The 16,456-nt window shown below is 48.2% G+C and overlaps 5 protein-coding genes across 5 annotated transcripts; 3 read left to right on the top strand and 2 right to left on the bottom strand.

The window, feature by feature from the left end:
* Positions 1–210: 210 nt before the first annotated feature.
* FUN30 (DNA-dependent ATPase FUN30) lies at positions 211–3,408 on the top strand (the record flags this gene model as incomplete). The annotated part of the gene is made up of 1 exon (XM_022607915.1): positions 211–3,408. The coding sequence occupies one exon, from the start codon at positions 211–213 to the stop codon at positions 3,406–3,408; it is 3,198 nt and encodes a 1,065-aa protein (XP_022464463.1).
* Positions 3,409–4,114: 706 nt separating this feature from the next.
* On the top strand, positions 4,115–7,327 carry GAL11 (Gal11p; the record flags this gene model as incomplete). The annotated part of the gene is made up of 1 exon (XM_022607916.1): positions 4,115–7,327. One exon carries the CDS (start codon positions 4,115–4,117, stop codon positions 7,325–7,327), a length of 3,213 nt encoding a protein of 1,070 aa, XP_022464464.1.
* A 163-nt stretch (positions 7,328–7,490) lies between these two features.
* LDS1 (Lds1p) lies at positions 7,491–8,390 on the bottom strand (the record flags this gene model as incomplete). The annotated part of the gene is made up of 1 exon (XM_022607917.1): positions 7,491–8,390. One exon carries the CDS (start codon positions 8,388–8,390, stop codon positions 7,491–7,493), a length of 900 nt encoding a protein of 299 aa, XP_022464465.1.
* A 2,319-nt stretch (positions 8,391–10,709) lies between these two features.
* Positions 10,710–15,032, top strand: PSK1 (serine/threonine protein kinase PSK1; the record flags this gene model as incomplete). The annotated part of the gene is made up of 1 exon (XM_022607918.1): positions 10,710–15,032. The coding sequence occupies one exon, from the start codon at positions 10,710–10,712 to the stop codon at positions 15,030–15,032; it is 4,323 nt and encodes a 1,440-aa protein (XP_022464466.1).
* An 89-nt stretch (positions 15,033–15,121) lies between these two features.
* KNAG0D04820 (uncharacterized protein) lies at positions 15,122–16,453 on the bottom strand (the record flags this gene model as incomplete). The annotated part of the gene is made up of 1 exon (XM_022607920.1): positions 15,122–16,453. The coding sequence occupies one exon, from the start codon at positions 16,451–16,453 to the stop codon at positions 15,122–15,124; it is 1,332 nt and encodes a 443-aa protein (XP_022464467.1).
* Between the last annotated feature and the right edge of the window lie 3 nt (positions 16,454–16,456).

A 16,456-nucleotide genomic window follows, 5' to 3' on the forward strand; every position in this document is an offset into this window, starting at 1 on the left:
GGAACCAGATATAACCGTCTAACCCATTAAACTGCTCATCGATGGCTTCAGAACGCGAAAACGCGTCAGAAGTGAATTCCTTGAACAATCTCTTTCTTCCATTTTTTTTCGTTCTTATTAAAACTTTTCAACGCGATGGATGTACAGTTTAGTTGTTGCATGTTTGTTCCCGTTTAGTAGAGTTCTAAGCCGTTGCAGAGGGAACGTCATATGGTGGATAGCGTTGACGAAATTCAGGTACCACAGAGCTCTTCCCCAAAAAAAGGGCAAGCTTCATCGTCCTCCCCGCTGAAGATCTCAGGGTCTAAGGACATGTCATTGAAAAAGTTTGCCTTCAAGCCAAACGAGCTTAAAGCTGCTACTGTCACGCAGCCGGATGGTGCGACCGACGGCAAAGTGCAGTCGATGGCAGAGCTGGAGAAGGAGTTTCCAGGGTTTTCCAGCACACTTATCCAGGCTGTCGTCAAGTCCAACCTATTCGACTTCGAGCTGGCTAGGGCAAGGTTGAGTAGAATAAAAGCGCAGCGGGAGACTTGGTCTAAAAACTCACCGAGCCCGACACCCGTTGGTAACTCTTCTATTAGGCCGACGCAGAGGTTTTCTGGGATTGGGAAAACTGCTAATGCGACCAAGTCCACCAAGATCACCGTTGACAAACCAAAAACTTCCATTTTTGATAGATACTCGTCTGTTATGCAGGCTAGAGGCAAGGGAGCAGCGGCAATTTTAGTTTCTGATCTTGAAGCCAGCTTGGGGGCGAAGAGCAAAGCTGGTGCTTATAAAAAGAGGAAGCTGGTCAGAGGGGATGCCGTCACGCAGTTGGATAAGGCAAGGGACAAATTGCTTGAGAAAAGGGCCAGGAAGCTCATGGACAAAGAGACCTCTGATACTGAGAGTGAGGGGGATGAGGAGGAGGAAGAGGGAGAGAACAACGAGCTTACCGAGGACGTTGAGAGTGAAGGTGATGAGGAATATCAGGATTCAGGTGTCAGTGCCATGGATATCGAGGAGCAGACATTAAAGTTTCTGAATGAGGCCGATCCGCTTGATATTGCCGATCTGTCGGACACGACTTTCGAGAAGGCACAGATAATTGTATCCAGGAGGCCCTACACTTCACTGGTGTTGTTCAACGATATGGATTTCATGACCGAGGAGGAACTACAGCAGAAAGAGGAACAGAAAGCAACATCGCGGAGACGTATCAAGCCCAAAAAGGAGGGGGAACGGTTTTTAGAGAAACTGGAGATGTCCATTAGGGGTTACAACGCCATCGAATCTTTGTTGAAGAAATGTTCTTCGTACGGTACACTGATCTCTAAGCAGATATCCAAATGGGGGGCCACAGTCAACGGATCTGATGGGTCTGCGCAGACGGGGGATGCTGATCAGTTGACAGCCGGAGAAGAGGTTGAAGGTTTGCAGATCATGACTGTTGATGACGACGAGGATAATTCTGATGCTGTCGTCGATGAATTTGATGAAGCAGAATCAAGTGCCACACCAACAGCCCCACCAACAGGAGAGATTAGTGATGGCGAGGAGTCGAATCGAAGGACAACACGCGCTAAAACTCGTGTACACGAAGACGGTGAGGCAGAGGATGAAGATGATGAGTACGTGGAGAACTTTGAGGAGGTGGACGATTCCGACGATGAAGAGTTTGGAGTGGATAGGAAGAAATTCCAGGTAAACAAAAGAGGTCGCAAGGGTCTCATAAAGTTCTTCAGGGGCAAACCAAGATTGTTGTCTTCAGAAATGGAGTTGAAGGATTACCAACAAACTGGTATCAACTGGCTGAACCTGCTCTACCACAACCAACTGTCATGCATCCTTGCAGACGACATGGGTTTGGGTAAGACCTGTCAAGTTATTTCCTTTATTGCATACTTGAAACAGATCAACGAACCGGGCCCACACTTGATTGTCGTTCCATCCTCGACGTTAGAAAACTGGTTGAGAGAATTCAAAAAATTTTGCCCCGCTTTGAAAGTAGAGCCTTACTACGGGTCCCAACAGGAGAGGGCAGACCTACGTGATATTTTGGAGAAGGCCGAGGGTCAATATGATGTTATGGTGACCACGTACAATTTAGCCGCCGGCAACAAGTACGACGTTTCGTTTTTAAGAAACCGTCAATTCAACGTTGTTGTGTACGATGAGGGCCACATGTTGAAGAATTCCATGTCTGAACGGTTCAACAAGTTGATGCGGATTCGAGGGAATTTCAGACTGCTGCTGACCGGTACACCATTGCAAAACAATCTGAAGGAGTTGATGTCTCTTCTTGAGTTTATCATGCCGTCGATCTTCATTTCCAAGAAGGATTCCCTAGCCGCAGTATTCAAGCAGAAGGCGAAGACTACCGATGACAACAAGGGCCACAACCCACTGTTGGTACAGAATGCCATCAAGAGGGCCAAGACGATGATGACTCCGTTTATTCTGAGGAGACGCAAGGACCAAGTGCTGAAACATCTTCCTGCAAAGCACAGTAAAGTAGTCATTTGTGAGATGAATGAAACGCAGCAAGAACTGTACAACCGTGAGATCCAGACGGTCAAGGACTGGCGTACGGGCAAGCTGACCTCGAAGGAGGTCAAGTCGAAGAATCTGATCATGTCCCTCCGGAAGGCCTCCTTGCATCCGCTTCTATTCCGGCACATATATAAAGACCGAACGATAGACCAGATGAGTAAAGCGATATTGAGGGAGCCCGCGTACGCGAAGGACGGGAACAAACAGTACATCATGGAGGACATGAGTTACATGAGCGACTACGAGTTGCACCAGTTGTGTCTCACTTTCCCGAAAACGTTGTCCAAGTACCGTCTCGAAAACGAGGAGTGGATGGACTCCGGGAAGATTGTTGCCCTGAGGAAGATCCTCCACGACGTCATCGAAGTGAAGCGAGAAAAAATTATCGTCTTCTCGCTATTCACGCAGGTGCTGGACATCCTTGAGCTGGTGCTGAACACGTTGAACTACAAGTTCCTGCGGCTGGACGGGTCCACCGCCGTGAACGACCGCCAGGGGCTCATCGACACATTCTACGAGGACGCGACCATCCCAGTCTTCATCCTCTCCACGAAAGCAGGAGGGTTCGGCATCAACCTTGTGTGTGCGAACCACGTGGTCATTTTTGACCAGTCCTTCAACCCTCACGATGACCGACAAGCGGCAGACCGGTCGCACCGGGTCGGGCAAACGAAGGAGGTCACGATCCACACACTAGTGACAAGGGACTCCATCGAGGAGAAAATCCACCAGCTCGCAAAGAACAAGCTCGCCCTCGACACGCATGTCAGCGGCGCAGATGCCGCCGCTGACCACACGGAGGCCACGAACCCATGCTTAGAAACTGCCGTCGAGAAGGGCCTGCTGGACGACATCATAGCGTCTGTGTAAATTGGGGGAGTCACCCTCTGTCAAACGGCGCTATCATGTAACTGCACGTACACACCGTATATGTATTTGTATCAATTACGCATCGAGGGGAGTCCACCCCCCATCTGCACATAACCAAAGCAGAGACACACATCCAACCGTGACCTACCACATACCAATCCCCCAGCCCAGGGCTCACCCTCTTCGACCTGATCGACACCCTCTGCACGTGCTCATCGCCCAAACGGGAAAATCACCGTTTCTTTTCCCACTTTTTGACTTTTTTTTCTTCGAACGAAATGAGGAAGAAATTAAATGAATTTGGAACGAGTTTGACTTGCAGTTGCAGTATACTTTGAGGGAGGGGAGACTCACCAGGTTCGATCAGGTTTGCCGTGGGAGACAGTGTAATCCAGAAGAAGGGGTCGTGTGTGTGTGTGTGTGTGTGTTGACTTTCTATTGCTACAGCCAGGGTTTGCCGTTTGAGATTCTTTTGCTATCTCTTTCTTTCCCCCCGCAGTTGTCGAATATTTGGGCCGGTTTGTTTCAATTGCAGAGGATTGGGATACTATAGTTGCAAGACTGGAAAAATTCCGAGTTTGGGAATTACCAAGTGTGTGAGAAAAATAGAGCGTGTGTTTGCCCCCCCCCTCACCTTCTTTTGCTGAAGACCTGTGTTCTTTCCGTTTTTTTGAAGCTTCCCCATATATAAAAACGTTGTTGAGCGATGAACGTGGCTCCCGGGATTGAAACGTTGACGAACGACGAGCGTGCTCGGAATGTCACGGAGTTGCTACAGGTGCTGATGGATATCAACGATATCAATGGTGGGAACAACGAGACCGCAGAGAAAATGAAAGTTCATGTGAAGAATTTTGAGTCAGCGCTGTACGCAAAGTGTTCGTCAAAGAAAGAGTATTTGGATTCTATGCGGGAGAGAGTCACCGCTATGAAGAACACAAGGGATATCAGGAAGAAATCAAGTATGAATACGGCCGCTGCAGCGGCTACTGCGAAGCAACAGGATATAGTCCTACAGCAACAACAACAACAGCAACAGCAACAGCAACAGCAACAGCAACAGCAGCAACGGCAATTCCAAAACAACTTCAACAACGAAATGCAGGCAGACGGGATAGGGAAACCCGGGAACAATGGAAACTTTGTGCCCAACACTGTCAACATGAACTCCAGGATGTTCCTGAACCAGCAAGCGCAGGCACGGCAACAGGCTGCGCAGCAGTTGAAGACCAGACAGCAGCAACAACAACAGGATCAGAGGCATCAGTTGACTCCGGAACAACAAATCCTCATTAACCAGATGAAGGTGGCCCCAATCCCAAGAGAGTTGCTGCAAAGGATTCCAAAGGTCCCCGCAGGTGTTAACACCTGGCAACAGATTACAGAGCTCGCACAGCAGAAGAGGTTTTCGCCACAGGACATGCAAATCGCTAAAGAGGTATACAAGATCCACCAGCAACTCCTCTACAAGTCGAAAATGCAGCAGCAGGCAAGAGCTAGAGCTCAGGTTCAGGCGCAAGCTCAGGTCCAGGCTCAAGCGCAGGCTCAAGTCCAGAACCAAAATCAGGGTCCACTGCAGTCACAACCTCAGATGCAAAGTCAACCACAGGCGATGAATCAGAAACAGGGACAACAGCAGCGGCCAATGAATAGGGACGGACAACAGACGGTCAACGTGTTGAACCAGATAAGTCAAATTTTCACCCCAGAGGAGCAAAGGACTTTACTCCACGAGGCAATGGAAGCTTGCAAGCAGTTCCAAAAGACAAGGTACGGCGCCAACATGGCTGATCCAGACAGACAAAGTTTTATCAGAAAGTATATTAATCAAAAAGCTTTGAAGAAACTTCAAAGCATGAGGATGTCTCAGGCGGCAGCTGTGGCTGCCAACAATGGACCAATCAGACAGTCTATACCAGACTCCAGAAATGCATCTGCTACTAACGTTGTACCTCCATCTGCGAGCAACTTCAACAATTTAAGTGCTTCTGGAACTTCGACTGCTATGGGCTCACAGGTACCGCAATTAGTCCCTGCAAGTCAGATAAATTCTGCTAATGTTCCTAACGACAAGACAAATGCTAACGCAATACTTCTTGCCCAACAGCAACAGCAGCAGACTCCTCAGCCTCAGAAGCCGGCAGATGCAGTTAGACAGCAGAAAGCCAATTCGAAGCCTCTGCTACATTATCTGCAGCCTACGCAGAGAGATTTGGAGACCGTCAGAAAGATATCTGCCGAGGCAACTAAGATTTCGTTACGGCTGACTGATCTAACAAACGCGATTTCCGCGCAAGAGAAAGAGGAGATCAAGAGGAAACTGCAGTTGAACCAGCAGCTTTTTGCTCAGGTCAGCAATTACGCTCCTCAGGTTTACGTTTTCACCAAAAGTGAAGTGTTTTTGAAGGAGGTATTGCAGTTGAGGATATTCGTCAAGGAGATATTAGAGAAGTGTGCAAAGGGGATATACGTCGTCAAACTGGACACCGTAGACAAACTGGTAATGAAGTATCAGAAATACTGGGAAAGCATGAAACTCCAGCTTTTGAGAAGACAACAGCTGATCCAACAACAGCAGACACAACCTGGTGGAACACCACAACAGATTGAGCGTAGTAATAATGGCACTGCTGGCGCCCCCGATAACGCCATGATGCAGCAAAAACGTCTACAGCAGATACAACAACAGATGCAAAATAAGCAACAGTGGCAATTACAGCAGCAGCAGCAGCAACAGCAAAATATGGCCGCGATGAACATGAATGCGTTTTCGCCACCTGCTTCGACGAATGCACCCAAGTCTCAGAATAATATGCCGCAGTTTAACGCTGGTCAGCTCAGTGGTAACGCCCCAGACATGAAGAAAAGGAAAACATCCGCTACCCCCCAACTGCCTCACGCGGCTCATGCGACTGCTACTCCAGATTTCCACACGATATCGCCTATGGCTGTCGGTCAGACAGGAACTTCTCCCGTTAAGGATGCAACTGGACTGCACCAACGGTCGAAATCTTCGAGCAAGAAACTTTCTCCAATGAATCTAAATAATGGGGTTTCGCTGAATGCAAACGCACTTGCCAGCGGCAACAAGGCTGCTACTCCTACGAGTTTGAACAACGTGGGACCTTCTCCAAGTTTGGTGGGACGTACCGGTACGATACCGCAACACTCGCCAACACCTTCTCAAAGCAACGCTGCAACTGGTGTTTCTGCTGTGGCACCGTCGCCGTTCAAGAAAGAGGAGGACATGTTGGAGTCGCTAAATGTGCGGAAGGCTGAGGTCGTTTCTCGTTTCAAGCATCGCCAGGAGCTTTTCCAAAACTCTCCAATAGACACGTTTCTATCGACTTTGGCGGACACGTTCGGCATCAAGGATGAGTCTATGGACCCGCCCGTTGTCAAGTTCTCGCAACAGGTCATTGACCAAGTTAACGGTACAGGGAGGAAGAAGATTACTAAAGCCGCGCAAAGAGTGCGGGACAAGGATGTAGTCGACGTGGAGATCAATGATAGCAACAAGCTTATAATGAGGAGTAAAGTGGCCAAAGAGGGCAGGAGTTATGGGATTAAGCTATCTTCTATCTCTGATGTGTTTGGGCAAGCCACGGGTATCCATGACTACGATATGTGCGTTGGTTTGATGACAGATTTTGATAAGACAGGTTCAGGGATTGGGAGGAAGAGGAAAATGGACGATAGTATGCTTGGAGATGAGGTATCACCGTCTACTGGTTCTCTTATGGGGGATTCTAAACGGGTTAAAATAGATTCACCTGATGACATGTTCGTTGATGATCATATTAAGATGAACGGTCCCCGCAATATGAACACTGGGGGCACAACGAATGCGGACAAGTCCGCTAATATTTGGAACTGGGGGTTCTGGACTCCTGAGATGGGAGCTGTTGAGAACGCATAACGCTAAGATGTGTTCTGATATAACGTTCGTCTTTCTTTATACTCTGTACTTTATTGTTTATTAATTTTCTTTGGATTCTTGAAAGCAATGGTAGCATATGAAAGCAATACACGTATATACGAATATGAATAGTTTCTTTACACTCGGTGGTACAGTGTAATGTTTACTTGCTGTCGATAAACCAGAGTGCTGTAGCGATTGAATTTGTAGTGAGGACGAACCCTGACAGGATCGGAAGGACCTCTAGGAGTCCTGCCGCTAAACCAAAGGAGACGAAGAACCCCATGTGTTCCACGAAGTGGTTCTCTCTGTCCCTCTTACTGAGCCCATCCATTCTGAATAGTTTCGAGAGGTATATCTTTGCGATCCAGGGAGATACGATCACTGTGAACATCACGGGCCCCAAGAGGGGGAAACTGGACACGGCAAGGAGCACTAAAAGCACTATTAACCCTAGGACCATTTGTGAGGCACGCAGGGGCATATGGTACAACCAAAAATACCACGTCATAAAGGGGACATAGTAACGTACAGGTACGTCTGGTCTAAAATCGATAATCCCCTGAGGTCCATTAATACAATCTAGTACAGCAGGGTTAGATATGTGAGCCAACCGCATAAACATCATGGTGAGCATGTTTGCGTGCAACACAGAATGGACCCCAGCTAGCACAAGCCCTAGAGGTCCCAGTAGAGCGAAAAACGCAGCGTACAGTGGTGCCACGGTGGCCCAATAGACAAACAACACGATACTAAAACTGATCAGGTACACGATAAGCCCTGAGAGCATTGTATGCGAGTACCTTTTTGCGTTTCGAGCGAAATGAGCTACCGCTTTGAACGGGTACGCGAAGGGTGCCCCCGTGAAGAAGTCCCCGAAGAAGTTAAGAAGCATTGCCCCCAATGCAACACGCAACTGTATCACCTTAGTCCAGTATACACCCTGCGGGAACTCTCTGAGGGAAACCCCGAGCAGAGGGTGTGGGACAGACTGCTGGTGCGGGTCATACTTGTACGAGGCCGCCCCTATCGCAGCCAACACGACCGAACCTGCAAAACTCATCTGTGGTCTGGTATGGTCGGTGTGGTGTGGTGTGGTCCGCTCCCCGTGGCGCGTTATAGAATGTGTCTAAGAGGGCGAGCACCACAACCTCGGCGGCTAATATAGCACATTCAAATCACGTGCAAATCACGTGCACACGCCACTGCAGTCACAACCTCAGATGCAAAGTCGACCACAGGCGATGATCCAGAAGCAGGGACAACAGCAGCGGCCAATGAATAGGGACGGATAACAGACGGTCAACGTGTTGAACCAGATACGTCAAAATAAGTCCAAACCGCAAACTTGCTGTTCAAACTGAACTAGGTTGTGTTGAATAAAGTGTCTAAGAGCGGCGTAATATTCTTATGTACGCTGTATACGTAGTCATAACGAATTATAACAGTTGTACTGCTTGACTAAGTCTCAGTGGTACTTTGACGGTTTACCCAATTGATCATCGAGATATACTAATTGATATGCTCGGAGCCACAGGTTACTTCATTTGACAACTGCAACCCGCTATCTGATGTGTTGGACAAAGTCGTAAAAGTTTCTTTACAACAAACTGAGCAAAGAGAGATACAGTTTGGTTATGAAAGGTCGAACAACTTGATGACCTTGTCTAGGTATTATTTGCTTAGCGAGGTGAAGAAGAAGGAGTAGCTTTATTGTATGCGTTTTTAGAAGGACGTGAGGGTTTTGACTAAAAAAAGACCTATACCGTAGGTTGAACTAAATGCAAGCAGTATACTCTCATCTCTTCTTGTAGGGTGTAGAAAGAAACTGATGATAAAGACAATCTAAACTATAAAGAAATGCTTGCAATGTATTGCCAAATATACAAGAACAACGTAGCCAAGCATCTTTCCAACCACCTGGATTCTATGAACTAACTACACAAAGAATCCAAAGTTGTGGTAGCTGTTTTTGCAGATAGTCAAACCGAAGAAGGACCGCCGGCTATACAATTCGAACTGTTGTACTCTCTGAAAAGTTCAGTTGAAAGATAAAATTGCATGGGTGAATTGTGCTGGTTAGATATTAAGCCGCATTTTTTGCACCGATCATTGAACTAGTCAATAACACGGCCGGTCGTCTCATGCATTTGCACATGACTGGTGCCAGAACCATTATAGTAATATTCGAATAGCTTATCAGAGAAAAGGGTGTTTCACACTTTGATCAGTCCTCCTCTTCCCCCCCCCCCCCCCCAAACGTATTTGTTAGCTCTTGTTAACTGTGACACACTCCGGCTCATAAGATGCATAGTGTCTGTTAAATTGTTCCCGTAACTATGTTGCATGGATAACCTTTCATAAACAGCACTATTAAAGACTATATAACGCAGTGATACCTCCCTCTTTTTTATATGGGGACAATTCGTCATGATGTGGAAAACGTTAGCGACTATAGGAGATTCAATAAAAAAACGACACCGCCCATTCGATAGCAGACCTTTCTAGGAGATGGTAAATGGGGTGTTGAGGTAAAGAATGTGAGTTAAGGATTTTTAAAGGAGAAACGTCTCGTTACATTTATTAAAAACCACATAACATTACCCCAGAGGACATTTCCTCATTGCATCGTAGTATCAATATCGAGACATATCACGAAACACACGTAAATGATGTACTTGTCACCGACAGTATATAGTGCTAACTCGCGTTTTCATGAGATGAACTTAGTTTTTTACAGAGCTTTGTCAAGGAAATCGAGTAAACCCAGGGACAGCAATTATAATTTCTCAAGCTCAGGACATGTTTAAATTTTGATATATTTCAAGGGCTAAAGGTGGAATGCCATTAGGAAGTAAACCTGTGACACATCATCAATTACGAATGGCCCGTGACAGACAAGGTATGCCGACGCAAACTGAAATATAGCACTCATGTACAATGTATAAGAGGGTGAACTAGTGCGTCACTTATCATATACACTATGTCTTCCGAACTCAAAGACATCCTTTATAGTCTGAGAGATAGAGACACCCAGACACCCACGCGGCACGTGGTTTCTCTGCGACGCGGCTCGCCCTTTCTGTGATTAGGAGAGAGGTTAGAAGAGAGAATTTTACAGTATTGAAATATAACCAGGAAAGGAGGAGTGGGCGAGAGACGGAGAAGCGGTTGTCGGTACACTCGGAGTCTGGAGTTGGGCTGGGTGTATAGACGGCTGTACGGTTTGTGGTGATACAGGCGAGAGGTAGTGTGAGAGTGAGAGTGAGAGTGAGAGTGAGAGTGAGAGTGAAGCCAGGGATAGGTTTTTTCTATTCCTTTAGGGCGCGGTTCACACAGATAAACAGGATTTATACCACACACACACGCTGGCACCCGCACCATGCCGTATATAGGATCGTCGAATAGTTCGAATGTGTCCTTCATGGCCATGAAGGAGAAACACTCTATCAACAAGAAGAGCGCGGCGCAGTCGCAGCTATCTTTGGGGGAACATGCGAGGAGTCCCCTGTACAACTCTACAGAGGAAGCTGACGGGGATACAAACTCGTCCATCCCGTCGTCCGCTTCGGGGACGACCATTTCGTCGCCGACAAGACCTTACAGGCCGCGACCACCCTCACCACAGCGCGACAGTACGCTCAGGGCAGGCGCGGGCGGACTCGCATTTGGGAATGGAACCGCTACCAATGGTGGCACACCCACACTGGAGAAGAGGTCGCAGAGTATTTCGTCGGCCGCGTCCAGTGTCACAGACGTCGGAGTCCAGGAACTGTACACACTGCCGAACGAGTCCACGCACTCGTATTCGTACAACCCGCTGTCCCCCAACTCGCTCGCCGTGCGGCTGTCCATCCTCAAGAGATCACTAGAGATCATCATAGGGAACCCAAAGATTATAGAGAACGAGCCAGCCGTGGCGTCGCAGTTCTCAAGGAGACGCTCGTCAGCTCAGGATAACACTACGCACAGACAGATGCGGTCTGCGTCCATGGTCAACGGAGATAGAAGTGCACACAGACAATCACCAGGGTACCTTACAAAACAGGACTTGAACACAATGCGCAGGTTCTCCATCTCCGCGGATAGCAGTAACTGGGCCAAATTTAACACGCAACAGATATGGACCACACCCACGGCGGCGCTTAACGCCTTCGTGGCGAACACGACACAGATCACAGCACCGCCCGATGTCGAAGACGACCTCGACGATCACACGACGAACGTGAAACAGTTTATCACAGAGGGGAAGACGGCGAACACGCTGAAACATAGGACGAACTCGCTAGCGTTCCTCCCCCGGATATGGAACGAGTACGACTTCGACCCGCAGACTGTCGGGCCAGCTCCACAGAGGTCCCGTAGCGCAAACCTAAACAAGAGAAGGTCAAGTATCATGTTCAGACAACCGTTCCCAAGTGCGGGCACACCGCAACCCGTGGGAGGCGACGAAGAAGTTTCGAGGGGCAGCTCGGATGACGACAGCAAGGGGGAGAAGGAGGACGAGGATGAGGAAGAGGAGGCGTACATTGACGAACAGAGGGCAAATCTCATGAGTCTGCTTGACTTGCTCAACGAAACATTGGAGAATAACACTTCGAAGAGGGCACCGGACCTTCACATGCTTTCGCTTTTCAACATCAATAAACTCATCCTGGATAAACCGACCAGTAGTAAACCCAATAGCGATGGAGAGAGTAGCGACGATGAACCCTTTGGGAAGAATAAAACTTACTCAGAGGAGGACAAACATACGCTGAGATTGAAGAAAACTTTGCTAGACAGTCTTGCGGAACCGTTCTTCGAAAGAAACATCTCCTACGAGGAGGCGAATGAAAACGAAATGACTTTAAGACCGGGGATCGACGACTTGGACTTATCAAACTCTCAGGGGAGCATTACTCACCCTGGAGACGCAAAGCGCGATTACGGCAGAATCCTACACACCTTCACATCGACGAAAAATTCAGCGCCACAAGCCATCTTCACTTGCTATCAACAGCACCCGTGGCAGTTCAAAGCCGCTAACGACCTCGCGTGTCTGATCTTCGGCATATCGAAAAATGTGCTCAAGTCCCTCACACTGATGGACTTGATCCACACGGACTCGAGAAACTTTGTCATTCACAAAATGCTCGCCACAGAGGACCAAGAACTCGTATTCACTGGGGAAATCATTGGGATCGTACAACCGGGCAGTTCAAACCAGAACCTCATATGGGCTTCGTTTTGGGCCAAGCGGAAAAACGGGTTGCTCGTTTGTGTGTTCGAAAAAGTACCCTGTGACTACGTCGATGTGATGCTCGATCTCAACGAGTTTCAAGTGGAGGAGGTAGTCAACAATGGCTGTCTACTGAATGACTCCAACAAGTCAAAGGATATCAACCAGCGGCACGATGCTGTGAAGCACAGACAACCCAAATTTGAACTCGGGAGCAAAAACAGGAAGAAATCGTTCACGTTGGAGAGGACGACGGAGGGCGGAAACAGCGGGTACAACACGGAAAGCGAAAGTAGTGACGAGGACTCGGAAGAGGATAGCATGGACGCCAACACAGGAGGGTATACCACCCCAGAGGACGACAATGCCCTCACAGACCAGCAGAAGGCGGAGGGCATGGCTGGCACTCTGGGGAAGAAGTCGGTCACTTTTGCCAACGAGTTCCGCGACTTGCAGAATATCAGTAACTCGCTTGCCCAACTCATCGAGGACGTGAAGGACGGGAAAAGATTCCACAAGGATGACGATCTGTTGCCCATGGCTCAAAGAATCTCAAACCATATCAACCAGCGAAGGTACTTCACAATCACGTACCCATCGTCCAATATCCCATGTGCCGTGTCCTCCTCTGTTCTAGCCAATGACTTGAAACTGAAAATTCATAGTTTGCCATACGAAGCAGGTCTCTTCATCATAGACTCGCATACTTTGAACCTTGTCAGTTTCAATAGATCCATTTCCAAAAATATGTTTGGGTACCATTTCCGTGACCTTGTCGATAAACCAATCACCAAAATAATACCATCCTTCAGAAGCATCGTGGAGTTCATCGCAAGAACGTACCCAGCTCTAAACATCACCTATCACAAAAACAGAGGAATCGTCCTCACGGAACACTTCTTCAGAAAGATGCAAGCGGAGATCGAGGGTGACTCAGAGGGGTTTTACACCTCGGTCGGTATTGATGGTGTGCATAGTGACGGGAATGCCATCAAAGTCGACTTCCAGATGCGTGTGCTCAATCCAAACTATGCGTTCGTGTGGATAACACACTCGAGAGATGTTGTGTTTGACGACTACAAGACAAACCCATCGCAACTAGGGATGCTTAACGAAAACGAAATAGCGTACATGAGCAGTTCAGGGAGTTCCATTGCGTCTTCGAAAAAAACAACTACAAAGATACCAGTGAGCGAATTGAGGGTTCAAAACAGCAATATTGCGCTAAGGGGGAACACACCGCTCCCTGTAGCACCGGTTGGCACCTCTATCGACGCAAAGGTGCTATACCGTGTTAAGGATAGATCGATAAGGGATGGGTCTAGCGTGGCAAGCACAAGTTCCTGCCTATCCAGCCCTCTACTGAAGTCTCAAGACCAGAATATAAAGGCGCCGATTCCAATGATCAACACGGAGCTCGACATAAAGAACAAACTTGCGCAATTCTATAGTAAGGACAAGTCGCAATTCGTCAAAGAGGGTAATTTTAAAGTCGACCAAAACCTGATCATCAGTAAGATATCCACGTCACCGATACTAAGGCGCGACTCCTCCGGGGTACCGACTCCGACGGAGGAGAACCCAGGAAGAAGACCATCCAATAATGACATTGCAGTCTCCAACCGTACCCCAACGACGTTTCTTTACAAACCAGTGCATAACATTGGAGCTCTCAAACACTCGATCAAATTCTCTGATTTCACAAACTTGCAAAAAATGGGTGAAGGTGCGTACGGTAAAGTGAACCTGTGTATGCACAAGAAGGAGAAGTACATTGTGGTCATCAAGATGATCTTTAAGGAGAGGATCTTGGTGGACACATGGGTGAGAGACCGGAAACTGGGAACGATACCTTCCGAGATCCAGATCATGGCCACTTTGAACAAACAACCACACGAAAACATATTAAGGCTATTGGATTTTTTTGAGGACGATGATTACTACTACATTGAGACGCCTATACACGGGGAGACGGGCTGTATCGACTTGTTCGACCTAATTGAGTTAAAGAACAATATGACTGAGATGGAGGTCAAGTTAATCTTCAAGCAAATTGTATCAGGTATCAAGCATTTGCACGACCAGGCGATTATCCACAGGGATATCAAGGATGAAAACGTTATAGTGGATGCGACTGGGTTTGTGAAACTGATTGATTTTGGGTCTGCCGCGCACGTGAAGAGTGGCCCCTTTGATGTTTTCGTTGGTACGATTGACTACGCTGCTCCGGAAGTCCTGAGCGGTGATCCTTACGAGGGCAAACCGCAGGATATCTGGGCGATTGGTATTTTACTTTACACGATCGTGTTCAAGGAAAACCCATTCTACAATATCGATGAGATCTTGGAAGGTGAACTAACCTTTAGCGAGTCGAGCGATGTGAGCGCCGAATGCAAGGCGTTGATCTCGATGATCTTGAACAGGAACGTGCAAAAGAGACCCACAATCGACGATATTTACAACGATAAATGGTTGGAGTTGTGATTTCTTGACTTGGTTCTTTTCCCTTGCCAGACGTTCGTAGTTTATATATATTACATAGAGTAGTATCCTAATGTCATTAATACAAAGCATCAGAGTGTGGTTCTTGTATCTGGCTCAGTTTTTATCTGGATGCGCATGGTATCTTCGGTTTTCCCTTTTACTGTTAGCGAGTCGATCGTGGTATCTAGGGGTTCCAGTTTCACAGCTGTGGCGGGCTCCAGTCTCACGAGCGTGGAAGGCTCCAACTTCACTTGAACTGGGGACCCGGTATCCATATCTGTTGCCCCAGTCTCCTCTTTAACGCCCTTCTGCAAATATTTGACCCAGTTTTTGTAACTTGTCATATGTTGGACCATTTCTATAGCGGCCGGGTCCGTGAGTTGTTCGCATATTTTGACTCTATTGGCCCTCGGTCTATCGATCAGTTGTCCCATCCCAACGAGCAAAGAGTTGATTTCACTCCAGAGGGGCAAGGGCAACCACTCCTGCAATGCGATCCTCGTCATGTCTGGCGTCTTGCAACGGTTTGGGTCTACCCATTTGAACAATTTACAGAATCTGTCGACATGGACGTCCACGCAGATCCCGTCCATCTTCCCCCACGCCTTCTGCAAGGTCAAGTAAGTCATCTTGGGTCCGACCCCTGGGAGTGCTTGCAATTCGTGTGCCGTCTCTGGGATATCTCCGCCGTACGAGTCCTCCAGTATCTGGCAAGTGCGGAGGATGTAATTGCTCTTGCGTTGATGGAACCCAACGCAGCTGATCAGAGAATCCAGTGTACGTTCGTCGATCTGGAGCAACGCGGGGACTGTGATCCCCTGGACACTGCCCACGGAGTCGATACAGTGCCGCATCACGTTGTACATTGCCTTCGCTGTCATTTCGTCCTTTGTCTGCGAGGACAACATTACGCCTACGAGGACCTGGACCCTGTAAGTCTTGGGTTCTATCTGGTCCCTGCTGATCCCACACTGTCTTCCGACGGTGAAAGGTATCGTCGACCCACCTACTGTATCCACTGGAGGGTTGATCAGTTTACCGCAGCGGACCTCTATCCTTGGTGTACACGGTTTTTGAACCGCGGGGGACAGTGGACCTACCGTCCTACCCGGTACTTGGTAAAAACGCGGAGTCCGGGAGCGGCCGTGCCCACCTACCTTGAACCCGCCACCGCCCGTCTGTTCTGCCAGCCACTCGAAGTACGCCCCGTTGTCCAGTGTTTTCACCCATTCAGTGTCGACGAGCCCTGCACCCCCGAATTTCTCCTTCTTGAAGTACGCGGACTCTACCACGGCATCCGCGACCCTCTTCACTGCACTGCGCAATCTGGCCATACCGTGGTTCCGGAACTTACTCGAGAGATGCACCTTCCCACCTCGAGAGTAGCCTCTTAAGTATTGAAAAGAAACTGGGTGTCGCATCTC

This window comes from Huiozyma naganishii, chromosome 4 (genome assembly GCF_000348985.1).
Source record: "Huiozyma naganishii CBS 8797 chromosome 4, complete genome".
Classification (NCBI taxonomy): Eukaryota; Fungi; Ascomycota; class Saccharomycetes; order Saccharomycetales; family Saccharomycetaceae; genus Huiozyma; species Huiozyma naganishii.